Source organism: Chrysemys picta, chromosome 6 (assembly GCF_011386835.1).
Source record: "Chrysemys picta bellii isolate R12L10 chromosome 6, ASM1138683v2, whole genome shotgun sequence".
Classification (NCBI taxonomy): domain Eukaryota; kingdom Metazoa; phylum Chordata; order Testudines; family Emydidae; genus Chrysemys; species Chrysemys picta.
The window spans coordinates 117,315,550-117,336,902 of NC_088796.1; the positions used below are offsets into that span (position 1 = coordinate 117,315,550).

A 21,353-nucleotide genomic window follows, 5' to 3' on the forward strand; every position below is an offset into this window, starting at 1 on the left:
GTGACCTTTCACAGAAATTCACAAATTTGCCCGGAGGAAAATGTTGCCATTTTCCCACCAGCGATCACAGCTCTGATAGAAATTATGTGCCTGGAACGAAGGTTTCATCCATTGCATTTTAACAGCACTCCTTTCCCAGGTGGAAATTTGCAAACCTTCTTAATGGTCTCACTCAAATAAAAAGTTTAATGTTTGTGTTTCATGGACATTATTTGCTTCCTCTCTACAAGTGACGTGACCACAATTGTTTTGTGCAAGTAAATTATAGTCCTAAATCCACCCATTCCCACTTACCTGAAAAAGATAGTGGCAATTACGTAACTTTGGGCTTGTGAAGGTTTTCCTTGCCTCAGATCATCTGCTACTTGCTTGGGTAACATACCTATTTTAGAGCATAAAGCGAGATTGTCAACTATTATTGTAGGGTGAGAAATACATGAAAAGGATAAACTTAGCTTAATCTGATTTTTCCCCATTCAGATATAGAAAGCAAAAGAAATGTTTATGAATGTAAAATGCTTTGACATTGGAAAAAACATAGGGATAAAATCTGCCCTCACAGCCTGCTAAATCCAGAGTAACTCTGTGGAAATCAATGAAGTTACAGCAGTTTGACACCAGCGTAACTGACGTCGGAACTTCCCAATATGTGCTGCTTGTTGTGAATTCTAATTATTACTATTACAACAAGTGTTACTATTAGAGAGAGGCTTGAATTGGAATCAAACATCCTTTCTGAATCCTAGTCTAGTTGCCCCCTGGATCTATTCAGGGCTAGAAGAAAGCTTGGGAGCTAAACCTTCCAAAGTCAGGGGAAGTCTAGATGTAACCAGGCCCATCGCTGATTCTATCTTTCTTTACCTCTCTTTTGTTTTCCTCTGTCTCTTCTTTCCTGCCTTCTGTCTCCTCTTCTCCTGTGTATTTCATCTCTGGTATTTTCTCTCTCCCTCATTTCTCTCTCCTTTTTCCCATCTCTCCTTCCTGATTTCTCTCCCTTGTTGTCTCTGTCTGTCCTCTCATTCCCATCTTCTTGTGAATTCTATAGTGCACAATCTATGAAAGAACCCAACCCCTCTATGCACCAGGATCCTCCAGCATGCCTGGAACTGCACAGGCTGACATTCTCAGCAAGAGAAGAGGGTCTCAGAATGTTGAGGAAGCTGGAATATTAACTAGTCAATGTAAAAGTATTTATGTGGGTGGGGGAACTATGAAGAAATGATAAATATCTATTGAATCTTGCATGGAGGAACTCTATTAAAGGATTACCTATTAAAAAGTAGTTTCTTCCATTGCTTGCCACAAGGAAAGCTAAATTTCAATTATTACTGCTCAGAATACCCTATATTTTCTGTACTATGATTGACTTACTATATAATAAACGATCAGTCTTCTGCTTTTCATGCATTAAGTCCTGGGTTCGTTCTGCAACTACTACTTCCAGGTGTTTGCTGTATTTCTCCATCTAAGCATGACAAACAGATTCCATAATATAATCCATTCACTAAGATGTTCATGTCTATAAACGGCAGGCAGTTCAGCATTTGACTGGTTCTGGTTTGGTAACATTTAGATGGGCACAGGTCAAAAGTTGGTCTAGATTATTTTTTTCTAGACCAAATTCTGTCCTTAGGTACATTCATGGCTCCCACGGGAAATCAGTAAGATCACATTCTTCTGAAGGCAGAATTTGCCCCATTGCTTTCAAATTCTACATAATTATTGGGAGCCAAGTCCTGGATATCAGTGCACAGTACCAGTTGCAGAGACGTGCACTGAGACCCTCTGCAGGGACCACATAAGAACCTAAGTCACAAGCCCCCACCAACTGATCACAGAGCTGCATTAGGCCATGCTGTGGCTTATGCACCCCTACTCTGAGTGGCAATCGATGGTGGAGCCACTAGCCCCATTCCCACCACCAAAGCCTTGTGCAATAGCACTCAAGATGCTTCTGGAGAGCTGTGCTCTTGATATATAGTAAACTGGGCTTCAACTGCTGCTGCAGCTGGGAAGTTCTGCACTTGAGGAGGGAGGACAGGATTTCCAGACCTGCATTTTTAAGAATCAATGTTGTCACATTATTATTTTTTAATTCAGCCCCAAACAAAATTGAGAACTGAACTGAAGGAAAGGGGCTAGAATGGAACCTGGGCTGGAACTCAGAGTTAACTGTAGCTTCCACAATAGCTCAAGCTACAGCTAATTCTACTAGAGGTCAATGAGTGATTGTTATTCTTCTTTGCAAACAAGGGGCATGACATCAAAGGACAAGACCATTCCAAGTGATTAGAAGGGAGAGCTGGCAGCAGTTTCAGGTGGGTATGTTAACTCCTGCCTGGGTTGTTTTCTGGTTTGGTTAAGACTCTATTAAGCTTACCAGAGTCATCATCATGTCAACTGGACTAACTTTGTTAGGATTCATCTTGTACAATAACTTCTTGACTTGCTCAAATGTAGGCCTTTGGGTTGGGTTGGTTTTCCTGCACCTCCTGATTAGCTGAAACAGGAAAAGGGAGAGAGAAATCAAATGACCCTTTAAAGTTCAAGGTACAGATAGGTTTTCCTTCGAGCACTATAGCTTGGACCATTTTTGAACTCAGGGCCAGATCATGAACTGGCATAAAATGGCATAGCTACATTGAAGTCTCTGGAGCTACATTGATATACACTGACTGATAATCTGGCCTCTGTAATTCAATAGCATTAGTAAATAAATGTGCTACTGGGAGAAACACTGCCATGTTCAAAAGCCATGCTTGGTTTCCTCAGTGCAAATAAGATTTATAAGTATTTGACAAAGAACACTTTACACTGCCAGAGTGTTGGAAAGTGGCTTTGGGGCTTATCTATTCACAGAAGTTGTACTAGTTTAACTTAACTCAGTTTAAAAACTGATTTTGTTAAATCAATGTGAAACCCAGTGTAGACAGTCTTATTTCAGTTTAAGGGTAGGTTGGTTTCATTTAAGTTGACAAGCTAAGCTATGACACTCTTAAAGTGAACTAAGGGTGTCTACACTATCCACCGGATTGGCGGGCAGCGATCGATCCAGGGGGGGTCGATTTATCGTGTCTAGTCTAGACGCAATAAATCGATCCCCGAGCGCTCTCCTATTGACTCCTGTACTCCACCGCCACGAGAGGCGCAGGCGGAGTCGACGGGGGATCAGCAGCAGTTGACTCACCGCGGTGAAGACACCATGGTAAGTCGATCTAAGTATGTCGACTTCAGCTACGTTATTCACATAGCTAAAGTTGCATAACTTAGATCGATTTCCCCCCGCCCCCAGTGTAGACCAGGCCTGAGAGTACCTACACACAAACTTGCTCCAGTTTAACTAAATTGGTTTAAAGACACACTTTAGTAAACCAGTGCAATTGTGTGTGCAGACCAGCACTTAGTGTCAATGAGAATCAGACTTTTAATCTCCAGACACATATTATAACTGACTAACAACTGACTTTCAAATGCTAACAATACAGCTTCACTGATATGAAATATGTAGATGGACTTGACACTTGATAACAAAAGTAAAAGCCATACAATTCCAACGACTGAATATTGAAAACATTACTGCTCTGAAACTTTTGGGGGACAAACTGAAATTTTCCATTTGGCAGAATAATGGCTCTTTCATCGGGCTGGTCACACTGAAAGCTTACATCAGCATAGCTACATTTCTCAGGGGTGTGAAAAATACACACCTTTGAGAGATGTAACTATGCCGACCTAACCCCTGGTGGAGACAGTGCTAGGTTGATGAAAGAATTATTCCATCGAGCTAGCTACCACCTATCGGGGAGATGGATTAACTACAGTGATGGGAGAACCTCTCCCGTTACTGCCGTGAGTGTGTACACCGAAGCACTGCAGCATTGTAGTGTAGACATACCTGTAGTGGATATTAAAGCTAAAGAGCATTTTATGGTGCCTTCCTTCAAAAGTACAATCTTAACTCTGCATTTCCTGGATTTCTAACTTAAAAATAATGTTTACATTCCTCAAAGGAATATTGCACTGAAACCATTGTCATGTGCCTGCAATCTGAAGTTCACCGCAATAAAGAGTTTTGTGTGAGAGACTAAATAACCTTATTTACCTCCACATAGTCTGTAGGGCATGGGCAGGAATTCTCAGACTTTCCTGAAATTAATTCTGTCAGAGGGAGGCACGAGGAATATTCCGCTGAATGAGAATCATCCTTGAGAAAACAATGTTGGAAGAAGAGGACAGGAATGGGGACAGCAATGAAAAGAAATCAATAATAATGATGTAAAGCACTGAATACACCAATCAAGGAAAGAGAGAATAGCTGGTAGGTTTCTCATCCACCATGTTGAAAATACACCCCTATTGTCATATGTTGGGGACATATTCTTGCCTATCACTTCCTCCTTCCTTTTTTCTCTCCACTGGAAATGTTCCCGAGCAAGGCTTTCATGTCTGAGTACAGAAGTGGCCTACATCTCTCACTCTGCCACAGATGGCTGTCTCCAAACTCTCACTCAGCTGACAAGATCTGAGCTCAGCCTATATTGAAGGGGAGCAGCTCTTGAAATGATTGAAAACATCAGACACAGTGAGATCCACAGCCCCTTATGAAGCTGGAAGGACCACACTGGGCCACTGGCATGAACAGTTAACAGTAGGAGAACCATAATCATAAGTGCAGGTCACTAGAGTTATTTTTAAGCAAAATTGTTTTATAGAGCCAGAATTGTTATGCAGGTTTTTTTCAGGGCACCTTACGTTGATTTTGATGCAAATCCTTTATGTAAACAGTTTGGCATTGATAATTTGCCCTGAATCCATGTACAGACAACACCTTCCCCATGGATAGGGGGTCAGCAGCTACCCCAGCACTGTCCCCCAAGCTTGGGATCCTGTCAAGGTGCTTTGTGGGTCTGGGGCTGTATTGTGGGAGGACTGGAAACTGAGCAGGCCAAAGGAGGGGTGGGCAGGTCAAGGGTAAGGCTAGGAGTGACATACCTCATCCCCACTCCAGCCCCACAGAGCATACCCAGAAAAAAAGAATAGAACAGAAGCTGTATTCTCTTTTCCACCGCATTTCTCTCAAGGATCCCAGGGGCTGGTGGGGCCAGGAGGAATCTTACACTGGTTGCATGGCTCCACTGGAACTGGATTTAAACCCATGTAACCAAAATAAAGCTCCAGCCCTGAGTAAGCACTGAAGATTTTGATCCATGACGGGAATATATACCGTTGTGAACACGGTACGGTGAGCCAAATCCGGCTCCCACTGAAGTCAACTGGAGTTTTGAGAATAACTTCAATGGCAGCAGGATCAAAATTAGGAGGACGTTCGCAAATAGCTCTTCAACTCTTACCTGCACAGGGTCACTTCTTGTTGCGATCTCTAATAAAATGATGGAATAACTGCAATATTACAGACAAATAATTGTAGTGAATATATCGCAAACAGAGCCATTTGAAGAACAGGATGACATTTTTGCACATTTTCTCTCTCACTTCCTGCTTTTTTCTTTTTCTTTTTCCTGTCACTAATCTATCCGTATTTGGGCCAAATTCTCATGAAAGTCAATGGACCTTTTGGATGCCTATGGACTGCAAGATTGAGCCCATGGCGTTTTGGCCAGCAATACACATGCTCACATGTTGAGATGGCTTAGCACCTGCTTATAGTGTCAAACACCTAGTTGCCAAGAACTAGTGAACCCGGGTTAGATGGACAGCCCTTGTATTACTACACGTGTCATCTCTTTTGCAGGAACTCTCCTGCTGGATTGCTTGGGAACTCAGGTGCTACGTACCTCTATCTGATTTCACCTGTTGCCATTTATTTGCCAAGTTAGGATTATTTGCCATGTTAGGCAAAGACAGACTTTATAGGCCCTTGGGGTTGACAGGTTGTACTGTAACAGGAATCTCAGTAACCTTTTTAAGTTCACTGGAGTGTTCAGTTGCCTAAGACATGAACAATGTACCTATTGACACTCTGCTTTAAGGAAAGGTCTTGGCAAGATGTGACTCCAAGAGGCAAGCTCGGCCACAAATTTACAGCTCAGTAGCCTAGAACTGCACACTTGGCCCCCGCAGCGGGCAGCAATCTGAAAGCATGTACAGCTAAGTCGGCATTACTGGGAAACGTGATGCTTTTTGGATGTGAGGCAGTGACAAAACAAAATGCATGAGACACTCCTGCAAAACAACTGCTTCCAAGGAGCGCCATAACTCAAGGAGCACTAGAGGGTCCTGTGGCACCTTTGAGACTAACAGAAGTATTGGGAGCATAAGCTTTCGTGGGTAAGAACCTCACTTCTTCAGATGCACAAATCTTGTTGTTTTCAAGGAGCACTGAAGCTCAAGCACTCAATCACTCTGTAGTCAGGCCAAGCACAGAAATAGAACAGCATAGCTGGGTGCAGTCATTAGAAGGCCAAGCCATTTTGGGCCAGATTTGTAAAGGTATTTAGGCACTTAAAAATGAAGAGAGGCAGCTAGTGGGGTTTTCAAAAGCACCTAACTCCCACTGAAGTTAAAAATCTGGCTTGAAATGGCTAATGGTCATTAGCAGAGTGCTGGCAGATCTCAGCATAATACAGGTATGATTCTGCATAAGGCAGTAATACACATGAATCCAAGACATAGACTAACAAGCTTCTCTGCAGAATATTTCCTTTTTAGTGGGTGTTTAGTGATAACAGGGGGAAGAATTAACTGAAATCATTTTATGTTAGTGTGCTTCCCCACACTGGCCCTGCAAGAGCTGAGTTAGGCCAGCTGGGCCCAATCAGCTAATTAGGTTACAAACGGGAGCTTGAGCTGGAGGCAGCTAATTAGAGAGAAGCTCACCTGTGAGGGACAGGTGGGGCTTCTACAAAAGACAGGAAATTGGAAGCAGAGGAGATAGCAGGGAGAAGTCTATAGCTACTCCCTGGGAGAAAGGGTTGGAGGCTGTAGGGACAAGTTGCCTACAATTACTCCCTGGGAGGAGGGAGTGAAGAGACTTGCAAACCCAGAAGAGTGGGGAAGGCTAGTAGGTGTGGAAGTGGCTCAGGGAAAGCAGCAAGTGCAGGGAACAGACCTTGGTTGCTGTGTAGAGGATGCCTGAGCTGCAACCTGGAGTAGAGGGTGGGCCCGGGTTCTCCTGCTAGCTGCTGTGGGAGTGGCACTGTGATGCAGTGAAGCAGAAGACTAGTCTGGAGAGCAGGAATCTTGATGCACCTTCCTCCCCCCTTCCCAATCCCCTGGAATGGGAAACCACAATAGTGACCTGGCTGGAGGGCTGAGTCACGAAAAGGAGCTATGGTTCCTATAGCGAGAGAGGGGCTGCAGAGCAGAAACTGTTTGGGTGTAACTGCTGGAAGGGGAGTAGGCCTGACGGAGCTAATCCCCAAAACCACCAAGAAGCAGCATCCTCCAGTGGTGAGTAGAGCAAGCCTGTCACAGTTAGCAATGAATTCATAAAAATGTCTCCAAACAGCCATCAGAAGGTATCACAAGGTATTTACGTGCCAGATATGCTAACCATTCGTATGCCCCTTCATGCTTCGGCCACCATTCCAGAGGACATGCTTCCATGCTGATGACGCTTGTTTAAAAAAAATGCATTAATTTAATTTGTGACTGAACTCCTTGGGGGAGAATTGTATGTCTCCTGCTCTGTTTTACCCACATTCTGCCATATATTTCATGTTATAGCAGTGTCGGATGATGACCCAGAACATCTTTTTCATTTTAAGAACACTTTCACTGCAGATTTCACAAAACGCAAAGAGTAAGATTTCTAAAGATAGCTACAGCACTCAGCCCAAGGTTTGGGAATCTGAAGTGCCTTCCAAAATCTGAGAGGCACGAGGTGTGGAGCATGCTTTCAGAAGTCTTAAAAGAGCAACATTCTGATGCGGAAACTACAGAATTCGAACCATCAAAGAAGAAAATCAACCTTCTGCTGGTGGGATCTGACTCAGATGATGAAAATGAACATGCATCGGTCCATGCTGCTTTGGATTGTTAGCGAGCAGAACCTGTCATCAGCATGGACACATGTCCCCTGGAATGGTGGTTGAAGCATGAAGGGACATTAGAATCTTTAGTGCATCTGGCATGCAAACATCTTGTGATGCTGGCTATAACAGTGGCATGCGAACACCTGTTCTCACTTTCAGGTGACATTGCAAACAAGAAGCAGGCAGCATTATCTCCTGCAAATGTAAACAAACTTGTTTGTCTGAGCAATTGGCTGAACAAGAAGTAGGACTGAGGGGACTGGTAGATTCTAAAATTTTACATTGTTTTGTTTTTGAGTGCAGTTATGTAACAAAAAAATCTACATTTGTAAATTGCCTTTTCATGATAAAGCAACTGAACTACAGTACTTGTATGTGGTGAATTAAAAAAATACTATTTTTATAGTGCAAATACTTGTAATCAAAAATAAATATAATCACTGTACACTTCGCATTCTGTGTTGTAATTGATATCAATATATTTGAAAATGTGGAAAACATCCAAACATATTTAAATAAATGGTATTCTGTTGTTTAACAGTGCGGTTAATGTTTTTAATCGCATAATAGTGTGGATAGCTTTCTTCCACAGGAGGAGTGCATTTGGCTGTTTAGTCTTTGTTGCTCATATGCTCTGGCTGGGGCAGAAGAGATGGAAATACAAAAGCAGATCTCCGCACACTGAAGGCACCACAGCCTTTATTCCTTCACTACCCCTAATTATTCATTATTTGTATTCCAGTAGCCCCTATAAGGCCCAACCAAGATCAGGGCCCCATTGTGCTAAGCACTGTACAAAGACTAGGTAAGAGAATCTCTGCCACAGAGCTCTCACAGTCCAAAAAGACTAAATATTATTGTCCCACAATGGGATACAGAGGGAATAAATGACTTGCTCAAGGCTACACAGGAATTCTGTGATAGAACAAGGCAGTAAACCTAGGTTTCCAGATTCCTAATCCAGTGCCTTAACCACAGGACCATTCTTCTCCTTGCAACCCTCCTAGTAAACTCCTGTACATGTTTGAATAGGAGGAGGGGCAGACTAGAACCTGGCATGACAGGATCCCCTGGGCAGATGAGCGATTATGAAGTATTGCCCTCTGGTTTCTCTCAGAAAGAAAGGCACGGAGTCACTCAAGAGTGCATTCTTTTCCTCTAGGTAGCTGTTTTTTTTTCTCTCCATACAAAATATAGCCATCCAGTGTATTCAGCAAAAACACTCTGTTCTCATTGCATATGGAAATATACGATGGATGAGGTTTTGCTGACACATTGGAAAACTGCTCCTATTTTAACTCTTAGTATATTGCCATTAGCTAAGTAATAACTTTTTTTTTCAACAGGGAAAACACAAGGGAGGAAGTGATTTAAAAAAAAAAAAAACAGACCCAGGGCTAGTTTTTTTTTTTTTGTTATATCCATTTACCCAGATTCAAATCCAGAATAGCTCCATAAAAACAAATGGAGTTGCTCTGGATTTATACCACCCTTACTGAGCTGAGATTTTTGGCTTCCTATCTTGGAAAGGTAGATCCTGGCATCTAAATTATTCTCTAAATAAGGATCAATTTTTAATCACAATCCTCCAAATTCACCCTGGTATAGCTTTGGAATTTAGCTAAATTATTACAAAAGACTCTTTGATCACAGAGAGAAAGACAGGAACGTTTACCATCACCTGTACACATCTGCCGTGGAAGTGGGGACAAAGTCTGACAACGAATGGGCCTCAGGAGCCAAGTAAATCTGCATCAAACGCTGCTGATAGGCACTGGCACCCTCATAATGATCCTCTTTTCTGTAGGCCTGCAATCCATAGTCTTTCATGGAAGAAAGTAGGAAACAAGTACTCAGTAAGGGTCATGTTCCATTATTAAGTAGCAATATTAGTGGTTTAAAGGCGTTTGCTCTGTATGGGGAGATGAGACTTGGTTTAAAAAAATAGCACGATGTTGCTCTGATTTGTACCCAAATATAGTTGTGAATACTGGAACTGCAGCTTGAATACTGGGAGAGATTGTCTGGTGAGGTATGAGTGCTTCTTGCTAACCCTGTGGTGGTGTTTCTGGCCCAACGTATCCAGCCATGGTAGGATCATTGCCGTGCAAGCCAGAGTCAGCATACCTGCTTCTTTTCTGCACCTCCTTGCTGCCAGTTTAGGGGTGTGCCCAAAGAAAAGGGGGTGTGGTTGGGACATCCCTCAGCTGTGATGATCTCCAGCTGTGGTTTCAGTGTCTTGGACTACATAGATGCCAGGGTAAGTCAGAGCAGCTCTCAGACTCTTCCAATGCATGCTGGGGCCTGGACCTACACACAGAGGCCACAGCATCGGGGGACTGTAAAGGGGAAATTTCCACCAGCTTTGTACCCCATCTTCCAACCTGCTTTGTATGAAGCTCGTCTGGACCCCAGGATCTGACCCAAGGTCTGGGTGCTGAGCTGTGTTCAGAGAACAGAATGATAAAAATTCTGACTTCTATTTCCTAGATCCAGACAGCACTGAAATTTGGTACGTGGAGGCAGGGGTTCAGGTTGGTGGTTTTGGTTCAGACCAGTATCTAATTGGGACACTCCAAGGATCCCATTCTTTAGACTGGAAGCCCAGCTTCTCACCTAGCTGTGAAAGGGCACTGTGTTTATTGTCTGAAAGGAGGATTTGCCTTATGTCAAAGAATGGCATCAGGCAAAGAATTCATAGAGAATGACATGGATATACTGCTAGGTCTGATGACTGACTCCATCATTTGTGTCATATAATTGGTGCAATGGTGACATGTTAAATTGTAGGCTAGACAGAATAATGTAAAGGGTTGTTTGCTCTGGCATAGTTTACTTTTAATGAAGGCTGCTGCAGTTAGCATTTCCACCTGGAACGTTGGCTCACAATCCTGCTGGAGCAGTGAAGGCTGTGAAATCAACCTGCATTAGTAGGTTAGTTGGCCATGTTTCAAATTTTCATCTCTCTTCATTACCTGAAATTTTACAGACCCAGCGGTCGTCTATCACACAGTTATTAGACTTTAAGCATCCGTGATAGATTTTATGCTGGTGAAGATAAGCCATTCCTTGGGCAATGTCTCCAGCAAAGGAAAACCTGAAAGGCACAAAATCATTATTAACATGTTAGTATTCCACTGAACCAGACACTCAGGAAGGGATTAATCCAAAGACTATTGAAATGAGTGGAAAGACTCCCACTGACTTAAATGGCCTTTGGATCAGTCCCCAGGGACTAGATCCTGCAAAGTGCTGAGGACTCCCATGAGTTGCTGAATGCCCTCAGTTCCCATACAGTTGAATGGGAGTGGAGGGTTCTGGGTCCCTTGTAGGAATGCACAGATTCTTGTGGAAGTTCTCAGCAGTTTGCGGGATCGAATCATGTGCGCAGATATCTACTAGCTGAGCAAAGTACTCAACTTTTAGTTTGTATGGCGTGTCGACTCGGACCATTTTTCTTCTTTGCTGTTGCATTGTAGCAAGGCAAACATAAGGCAGAGGTAGAAGGGATAAGGGACAATTTGCAATTATATGTGATGAAGTAGTTCATAGGGGAGTTCCTTTGAAATCCTGAGCCAGTTTTGTGTACATCTGTTTTTATGGGTAACGCTAATGTTGCACTTTTAGTTGTACTAATCTGTTCACGGTTGGACTATCATGAATGTGGCTGTGCTGTTCTTTTACTCATCTTAAGCCAGAACATCAAAGTGTACTAAGTACAGATGGCAGCGGTGGGGAAAAGAGGCTATATGGGAACCAAGGTTTAAAATGGTGTTGCAGCATACTAGAGATGGGATGAAAAGGTTTGGGCGTGACATGGGTAGTGCTAAATTCAGGGGTGTCAGGATGTCCACGGGACAGGTCAAATCAGAAACTTGGATTATCTCTTAACCAATAGGTCTCTCTCTTTCTCCTTGCATCTCAGAAGCATGGTATCCTCTGATATACATCACAGCACTGTTGTGTCTACCAGTGACTTTATCTATAATTAATGTCCCTCTTCAAGTGTCACCTGGTGATGCTATGTGTATCTTATTTCACAAGTTTTTGTTTTTTTTTTTTACCTGAAGCCCCAGTTGAGAGGAATGTCTTCATTGAGCAGCACGTCACTCAGGCTACCTTTTGGACAGTATTCTGTCACGATGGCAACATTTGGCACCTCTGTACAACCGCCAATGAATTTGCAGAGGTTGGGATGATCAAGTTCTCTGTGAAAATGAACCGGAATCACACCCTTTCTAAGCCTCCCCTCTACACCTTTTGGAACTGAAAAGTTAGGGCTTTTGCCACTGGATTTAGAGGAAACGCTAAATATGCATAGCAATATGTTCAACCAGGTTCAAATAAATGTTTTCAACACTGTTTGGGAGAGAAAAACATGAAAACAAGTAACGATGGGGCAGGTTCTGATCTCCATTACACTGGTGTAAATGTGGAATGGCCCCCAATGTGCAGGTTTCATTGTTTACCTCACTTGCTTTACTTCCTTGCGTATGGATTTGGACAAGGTGAATGTCTTCTTCCTTATTTTCTTGATGGCAACTGTTCTACCATCACTGCAACAAGAAAAAGACTTTTCTAAGTGCTGGATTCCCACATGGTGAGAATGCAGTATTCTTTATATTGGAGCTTTGGCTCTCTCCGGAAGGTACGCGGAGGTGGATTTTGTCAAAATCTGGATGGGAGCCTGGGTCTGAATTTCATGATTAGGGCCTCTTACTGTTATAGGCTGAGCTAGAACTCTATGTTAAAGCAGCCTGGAACTGTGGGCATGTAGGGAATAAAAACCCAAAGATCCCTACAAATTTTGCAGCTCAGGTCAATTTATCTCTGTGTATATTAGTGAGTGCCACATGGAAGCACATCAATCAAAGAAGTGAAGTCTTCTGTTTTCTGCAGGGGAGCACCAGAGTAGTATGGAGTAGATGGGAGTGGTGAGGGCAGGGGGAAGAACCAGTGGGGGCAGAGAAAGCTGCAAACCCCCAATAAAAGGGTGGGACAAAGTAGCAGGTGATTCCTTGGAGCCCTCCCTTTCCCTCCCTCCACCTGTAGCAACTTTGAATGCAGTCAGCTGGGGAGTAGCTCATGTTTACAGGGCTGCAGTTTTAAGGCAGCAGCCTGCCAGTCCAAGGTCTCCTCTGTGCTTCCATGTGGCACTCAGCTAAGTTGTATAACCACAACAGTGTAGCCACACAAAGCCAGTGGTGATTCTTGCCTCCAGCCAGAACAGAGCCTTCCAGTGAGTGAGAGTACTGGGGAAGGGGAGCCACTGTGGAAAGGGGATGACCCACCTAGGTAGGAGGAGCACAAAACAAGAAGGAAAGTAAAAGGCAATAAGGAGAGAGAACAAAAGAAGAATGGGTGGGGCAAGAAAGGAGACAGAGAAACTCTGCTGGACAAAGGAGAGATGGCAGCAACCAGGGCCGGCTCCAGGCACCAGCCTACCAAGCATGTGCTTGGGGCGGCACCTGGAGGGGGGCGGTGCTCACTCGGGGAGAGCGGAGCTGCAGCGGGCCCTCCTCCTGGCGCTCCGGCCGGTCGGGGAGAGCAGGGCCACGGCCGGGCTCTCTGCCCTCCTCCCGGCGCTACGGCCGGTTTGGGAGAGCGGGGCCCCGGTTGGGCCCTCCGCGCGGCGCTCCCCGCTGGAGGGCAGCGGAAGGCTTTTTTGCCTGGGGCGGCAAAAAAGCCAGAGCCGGCCCTCGCAGCAACCTTCCTGGGACATGAGGGGACTTTGTGGCGGTTGCAGTGTCCACCAATCTCTTGGAAGCTGGTGCTCCTACAAAAGACGTTTAGGAGCCCTGGATACATCTACCATCTGTGTGTACAGGTAGGTCACCACCAGCTAGTGGTGTATTCCAAACCAGTGAGCTAGAGAGGAAATGCGCCATTCCCAGTCTTGCGAGCTGGTTTAAGGCCATAGATTATAATGAGCTGTAGTACAGTACATAATTTTCTGTGCCAAATTGCTTACTTGTATTTTACTTAAATATTAGAGACGGGCCTGACTCAAAACCTTCGCTCCCAATAAACTTGAATGCTGTGGATGTTCAGAAGCAGAGTCAAGTTTGCAGCTCAGTCCCATGAGCATTGAAATCTCAGCAGGAGAAGGAAAAGGGGCATCCAAAAATAGAAAACATCAATGTGCGTCTGAGAATATCCTTCAGCCTGAATGTGCTAGGAAGGCCAAGTTAGTCCCCTAGCGTTCCTGGCCCTGGCCCAAGCAGAGGAAAATTAGCCCTGACATTATTTCCAGGTGATAATACAGCAAGAACTGAAAGTCTCCCTCTTGCATGGGTGTAACTACAATACACAACATAACACAAAGACTGACTGACATATAAGCCTACTATATCCCTGTCTGGGTGAAGTGCTGTTTCCTGGATGCGTTGACATCTGCTGTGCAAGAACTCAGGGCCGTGATACAGCTGGCGTTGGAGTTGCTGGGTGCATGGGCTGCACTAATGATGCTGCCCATTGCCGTCCGTAGCATGCGATCTAAATAAAAAAAGCCATTGAGATGCACATTATATGCAGGTGCACCTGCAGAAGACTCCTGAATCATAAAAACCCAGGAAACTCTGCTGCCCATGGCACCAGAGAGCAGGCTCATTTATGCTTGCAGTAGGAATGCTTTAATTTAGGATTTGACTGTTAACATGTAACAGGGTGACTGTGGCTGACAGCCATAGCCAGTGGCCTCTCCCACTAATATCAGTAGCTGAAGGCAGTTTCTCTGCCTTCAAAACTATCAGCCCTCAATGGAACAATTTCAAACTCAGTGAGTGTCATTTTATGCAAGGCACAAAGCAATAAAGGAAGAGACAGTACAAAAAACCCCAAACTCCAAAACCTATGATGTTACAAATCTATTTAGAACTCTTTGAAGAATTTAAAATTATTATCATGGGAAGTGATTCTGACATTAAAGGGAGTTCAAAACAAAGCAACAATCCAACTGGTTGAAAAAACTAGAATATCAACATTTTTCACGTCTTTCTTTTGGGGTGGCAGGGGGAGGAAGGTGATGCTTTGAGCTGGACAAAAAGTAACAAAACTACATAGGGAGCAGATTAGACAGACTCATGAAAAAATGTGCACAGATTGGATCCTATGTTGATGAGAGCTGTAGAGATAGTTAAAGAGAGGGATTATAAGTACATATGAATTCTGCCCTACAATACCTGAACTAAACACGGAAGAGACCTGTTAGGTTTCCAGTTAATTTGCATGCCAATGCAGAAATGTTCTCTAGTGTTTCTTTACTAGCATTCTGTCAAGTTTCATTTTAAATGTGCCCGTGTGATGTATATTCCCTTCCTTGATTTCATTCCGTTACTGTAACAGACTAACATTTTCTTGACGTGATGTTTGCACTCCAAGTATGTCTGTTAGACATATGGCATCATATTAGACGTCATTCAGCCTTTCTCTGGATATATCTTCAACTCTTCAAATTTCCAAAAAAAGTCAGTCTATCCTGCCACCTAGTCGCTTTTGTTTATCTTCTCTGAACTCCATCTAGTGCTAATTGTGCTGGTCAAGGGTTACATAGAAATGAACTCAGTATCCCAGTTGAGGTCACCTCAGAGCTAGAGAGAGAGACTATTATGCAGAGGCATAATGCCATGGAACAGGGACATATCAACTCAGCACTGCATTGGCATTTTCTTACACACACACACACACACACACACACACACACACACACACACACACACACAATCTTGGCTGCTTTTAGTAAATTAGACTCCTTATTAACCTGATATCTGTTCCTTAAGACCATGAAGGTATCTCATTACACTACTTAGAAATGAACATACAGCTCCAAGTAACAGTACTAAATTAATGCAATAAAGTCTTATCCCATTGACTTGTACTGAACATATTATCTATTTAAAGCAGATGGGACCTTTTCAGCAATACTTGTGGAGGCAGGACTACAATTAGAGTTAGATCCTCAGCTAGTGTAAATCAATGTAGTTCCAATGACTTCAATGAAGCTACATGAATCGATACCAGCCGAGGATCTGGCCCATCTGATAGCAATAAATGACATGGTGAATTATAGGCTGTACAGCGAATGTACAGCCTGTATGACAAACTGTACAATAATGCTCCGACGTTAAAAAATGTCCAAGTGGAAAACAAATCTAATTATGATTTTATACATTAGATAAATTGAAGAAAACTCAAGTGATGATGAATTACTTCAGCTACGGATAACACACAGTGGGACAAATTAAGCACTTGGTTACATCTGTGCAAATCCAACATCGCTCCACTGAAGTCACTTAAAAAGAGCATGTTTGATCATAAAGCAACCGCCATCTGTTGTGCCCATTTTCACATATTTCCAGAGGGGATTTATGTATTTTTGATCTATTCCTTTGTCTTTTATTTGTAAATCACCATAAATTACAGGAAAAAAGTCCACAAACCATATGTGAAAAAAAAAACCTGATCTTTACGCTATGTCTACACTACCACTTATGCTGGTATAACTTATGTCGCTCTGTCTCCTGTCCGCTTAGAGCAGCTATGCTAGAAGCGCTGTAAGAGTTAGTGCAGCTGCAAGCTCTCTAGGGGAGCCATAGCCAAAGTGTTCAAGTTAAAATAACATCCTTAGAGGAAAACTCCAGTGATCAGCTCACAGATGCTGTGGTGACCGGCTCCTATCAAAGATAGATCCTCCTCCTTTAGGTCAGACCCTTATGGAATATGGGTATATTTCCCTGTGAGCTTTATTTACACAACAGGATGTGCATTGATGATAAGAGCATCAAAATGACAGACTTTACAAACCTTGTTTGATGCGGGAGAAGTCTATAATCCAGCTTTCATCCCAAAACATCTTTTGCTTCTGATATTGAAACCACTGCAGAAAGCATAACAGGCCAAATTCATTCCTGGGGCAACTCTATTGGCTTCAGTGGAGTTGCACTAGGGATGAGCGTAGCCAATAAATGATTAGTTGTATGGATATTTTCAAATATAAAATCCTCCAGGTGTCTGAACAAGCATCACCATTTTAGCCTCCATCCTCTCTCAACGTCTTACTGACTTACATAGAAGTAACAGATCTGGATCTAACACCAAAATACAAAATCTGTAATTCTGAAGACTAAACAACATGACATTTTGTAGTGGACAGTCTGATACTTTCTGTCCATGTTTGCATTTTTGTGCACTGCACTTAGGACCCAGCTCTTACCCCAGCGATGTGGTGAACATCATTTCACATCTTGGAAATGTCCAATGTGTAAACAAATGTCATTTCCCCCCAGATAAGCAGCATTTACTGGTCATATAGGATGTGGCAATCAAAATCAGGCCCCAGAGCAGCAAATTAGATGGTACATTATTACACAAAGTACTGTAGCTTGCATAACATTAGATGGGACACTGTCACCATTTTGTAAATAAGATGTATGTCTAATAACTGACGTACCAAAAAGTTGTCAAGTACAATAAACCCATTTTATACAAGCACATACTTGTCTGTAGATCAGAGTTGCAGGTTAGCTATGATAAACAGAAGACAATTTAAACACAAATATTTGATGGTCAGCATTTTGCCATCTATCTAATATTACCTTCAACAGCACGCATTGGATGGATGACAAGTAACAAAAACCCAATTTACACAAGAGTTCTTGTGACATCTTGGGAAGTGGTGGCAGAATTTGGGGAGAGCTTTGGGCCTGATTCCAGGCCCAGAAAATCAATGGGCGTCTTTCCCCTGATTTCAATCGGCCTGTGCTTTCAGGAAAAGGAGATGTATTTTAGTGTGCAAGGACCATAATCAAACAAAGATGATGGGACTGATTCAATACCCACTGAATTAAATGGAATCCTTTCATTGACTTTAATGGGGGCTGGATCAGACCATATGAGAGGGAGGATCATTGGAGCATTGTGCTCTTGCTGTATACTGAAAACTGGATACAAGTGACCTTTTCAGCTCTGTTTGTAAAAACAAGTTTATACATTGACTAAGCAACAAGCAGCAGAGAATGCTGAGTAGCATGTACCTACAGAAGCTAGGTAGATGATACTTAGCATGCCCTCCAGCATAAGAGGAAAAACAACAGAGTCCCTGCAAAACAAAGAATATCTGAGACAATAGGTAAATTAGATTTATTCTGGAGGACTCACATAAGTGAGAAGGGGGCTAACTGTTTCCCTAACTCGTATGATGACTTTAAAGTTATCCACTGAAATCTGGTTGTAGGGGCTTGATTGAACTCCAGCCTGTCTTGCAAAGAAGTGGGAAATGGAAGGTGAAGTGGTCTGATGTGTATTATGTTGGAAGATCCTCAATAAAAATGTTTGAGTAACAAACCGACATTGAATCAACATATGGGGTCAGATCCTTCTGTTGGACCTGAGCAGTGCCTATTTGTACCACCAAGAGAACTGGCCCACTGTAATGGGCTTAGGAAACCTCAAGTTGCTCATCCAGTTGCAATAGTTCAAGGGTCCAATGCTGTAGTCCACATACTGACCCTCTCACTGTGATAAGAGTGGATAAGGAAGGCATGCAGGATCGAGTCTACGTTATGTTAATACATTTGATACTGAAACATATAAAAAGGCTTAACAGCTGTATAACTGATACTTTTCTATGATTTAATTAATTCATTACATTGGCGTGTTTTCTCTTAGAATGTAAAATATTCCGGTGCCCACCAGAGACTCTGGACACATTTACACGGAACAACCATTTCCTTCCATGAAAATGCCCTTCAGAAAAGTAGTCACAGCTCTCCAGTTCCCATTTAGAGTCTCTCAATGCTCTTCCCAGCAATTTCTCTCTTACCCCTAGAAAAAGCTGGCAAGAACAAAGAGGTCTTGCATTGTAACCTGAAAGGTAACAGATCTGGGCTGTGGCAATCTAAAGCAGGAAGCTAATTCCACAGTTTTATCTAATTATATGGCCTTCAGCATGGTAGTATCTAAGTGTCTCCCAGGGCTGTGACTTTAGATTTATTCTCACAAGAGCTCTGTGAAGTAGGTACCTATTATCCCTATTTTACAAGTTGGGAACTGAGGCACACAGAGATTGTGACTTGCCCAAGTTCGCATAGGAAGTATATGATAGAATGAGGAACTGAATCCCAACCCAGTGCCTTAACCGTACGATCATCTTTCTTCCCCTGAGCAAGAGCATCCTGCCTTCATTCCCTTGCAATCAACCAGGGGGTGTTAGATTGAGCGCTCCGCTCCAGATGTCTCAGCCACAGCAGTGTGACATAGGAGGGAAGTGATCCCTGCCATAACAAAGAGCCAATGCACTTATAGGTTTATAGGTTAAAACCAAGCAAGTTATCCATAATGCACACAATCAATACCATGACTATACATCTGAAAATATTTCCCTGGCAACAGCTTTCCATAACGTTCAGAAATTAATTTATGTACCTTCAGATACAGAGGAATCTATAGGAATGCAAAAAATGGAAGGGCCTATTCTGCAGAAATATAGTAAAAGAATAAGTAAAAATGATATATCATCTTATATTTATCCAGCACTTTTCATCCCAAAGGATCACAAAGCATTTTCTTTATATTGATCTATCCTTTTATACACACACACCCCTTTCTGTATTCCCCCCAGTGAGTCTGTTATAATAATGAACTGCTACTACGAAACAAAACCCAAGGATTGGACACTGACCGGATCTCCTAAATTGAGGAGAGGTTCCAGCTGGTGTTAGGATGCACAGTCAGACACGCCAGGATCATTACAGAGAAGGCGTAATCCTAGGTGTCAGCCCCTTGTGAGCCATTCTCCAGCAACGTGGGGCTGCTCTAAACTATCCCCGGGGGGGGGCTGGTGTAGAATGGGCCCCAGAATCAAGAAGCAACTTTTCCTCCCATTTCTCTTCTTCCCCCTTGGATCTCCCCGGGGGATTCTGTGTGTAGCAGAGAACCTGTTCTGATGCTTGTAAAGAGTTGTGTTGTAAACAATAAAATAATGGAGACACCATGATGGAAATAAAAGAAGAGAAAGGAGATTTCATTTGACACTTACCACTATTGTCAGAATGAAGCCAGCACAGACTAAACATATTGGTAAGGCAATTGCTATCCTGGCATCAGCTGTCAGTGGGCATTCCCCGCAGTCAGCTGGACATGTGGAACAGCTTTCATCTTCTTCACAAACACCATCTCCGCAGACTGGGCAAAAAGGGATGTAGAGAGCAAAATGCTTGAAAATAGCTCTTTCCACTCTTAGGACTCAAGTCAGTAACAAATACATAGGGCTCCTGGGCTGGGGATCCCCAGAAGTGGCCACAGAATATCTGAAAGAACAGGTTTTGAGGGATTCTAGGAGCTTTGTCCAGCAGTTGAAAGCTGCGGATTTTAAATGTAATCTAAGGACCCTTAAAATACACTGACCTTAGACTAAGGGTGGACATCAGTGCTTTTGACATGTTGTTCCAGATGTGTTGCTTGGTTGTTACCTTTTGTCTGTTTATTTCTCGTCGCCTGTCTTGCCTGTTTAGACTGTATGCTCTTGAAAACAGGGACTGTCCCTTACTCTGTATACTCAGCCCAGCCCTTGGGAGACCCAGGGGTCAGGAGAACAGAAAGCCATCTTTGTCCCCTTTCCTTTCAATCAGCAGGACTGGTATTCAGTAGTATGAATAACTTCAGGCAAAATGAACAAAGCAACCCATGCTAGGAGGTGTTTCAAACGAAAGCTCATGAAAATTAGAACCAATATCAGATGTAATGTAATTTAAATGGAAGTTTCAACATCAGCCCAACATCAGCAAATGATCACAAAGTTGAAAAGTGTCCCTGAAAGACATGATCTTTACAGCTGAGATGTTCAAAAAGCTGTCTGTTTGGTTTTGTAGGCAATAAGGTCAATGGCAAATGGTAACTTCATTAAATAATCACTGTTTTCTCATTTCATTTACTAAAACATAATCCCAGTGGGAATTTCTTTAGATACTTTAGAGTGAAAGTCAATGGCAAAACTCCCATTAATTCTAATGGGGCCTGTATTTCACCCACAGATCTTCACTACTAGAATGCTGTACCTCAGATTCTCAAGCAAGAGAAGACTTGTGCCACTGTGAAAGCACAGATCTCCTAACTATCAAAATGTTTTGGAAAACAATTGGTAATAATTCTGCCTGCTTCAGTTCTATTCCATTGTAATCTGCGTTCCAGTACTATGGCCATCACAAAGGTCTCTCAATGCCTAACAATTATATTTATTAAAATTAACACAAGAGCACTGCATTGGGCAGTGTTTCTGAGGTTTATATGAACAATAGCACCAGGCTCAAGAATCACTTGTGTTTGCTCGTTAGTTGTCATGCCTCAGGCTAGCCTGCTTCCTGT

At 42.9% G+C, this 21,353-nt stretch overlaps 1 protein-coding gene across 1 annotated transcript in view; it reads right to left on the reverse strand.

Annotated features, from left to right (window-relative positions):
- The window catches only part of LOC101939273 (atrial natriuretic peptide receptor 1-like), a 29,217-nt gene that overhangs the window by 4,103 nt on the left and 3,761 nt on the right, over positions 1–21,353 (reverse strand). The window contains exons 4-15 of the mRNA XM_065550577.1: positions 20,029–20,174; positions 16,797–16,869; positions 14,342–14,489; positions 12,464–12,550; positions 12,059–12,202; positions 10,970–11,091; positions 9,676–9,817; positions 5,352–5,400; positions 4,103–4,204; positions 2,381–2,500; positions 1,372–1,465; positions 295–382 (exon numbers count right to left, since the gene is read on the reverse strand). Coding sequence (XP_065406649.1) covers positions 295–382; positions 1,372–1,465; positions 2,381–2,500; positions 4,103–4,204; positions 5,352–5,400; positions 9,676–9,817; positions 10,970–11,091; positions 12,059–12,202; positions 12,464–12,550; positions 14,342–14,489; positions 16,797–16,869; positions 20,029–20,174 — 1,315 coding nt within the window. The remainder of the gene's footprint in view (positions 1–294; positions 383–1,371; positions 1,466–2,380; positions 2,501–4,102; positions 4,205–5,351; positions 5,401–9,675; positions 9,818–10,969; positions 11,092–12,058; positions 12,203–12,463; positions 12,551–14,341; positions 14,490–16,796; positions 16,870–20,028; positions 20,175–21,353) is intronic.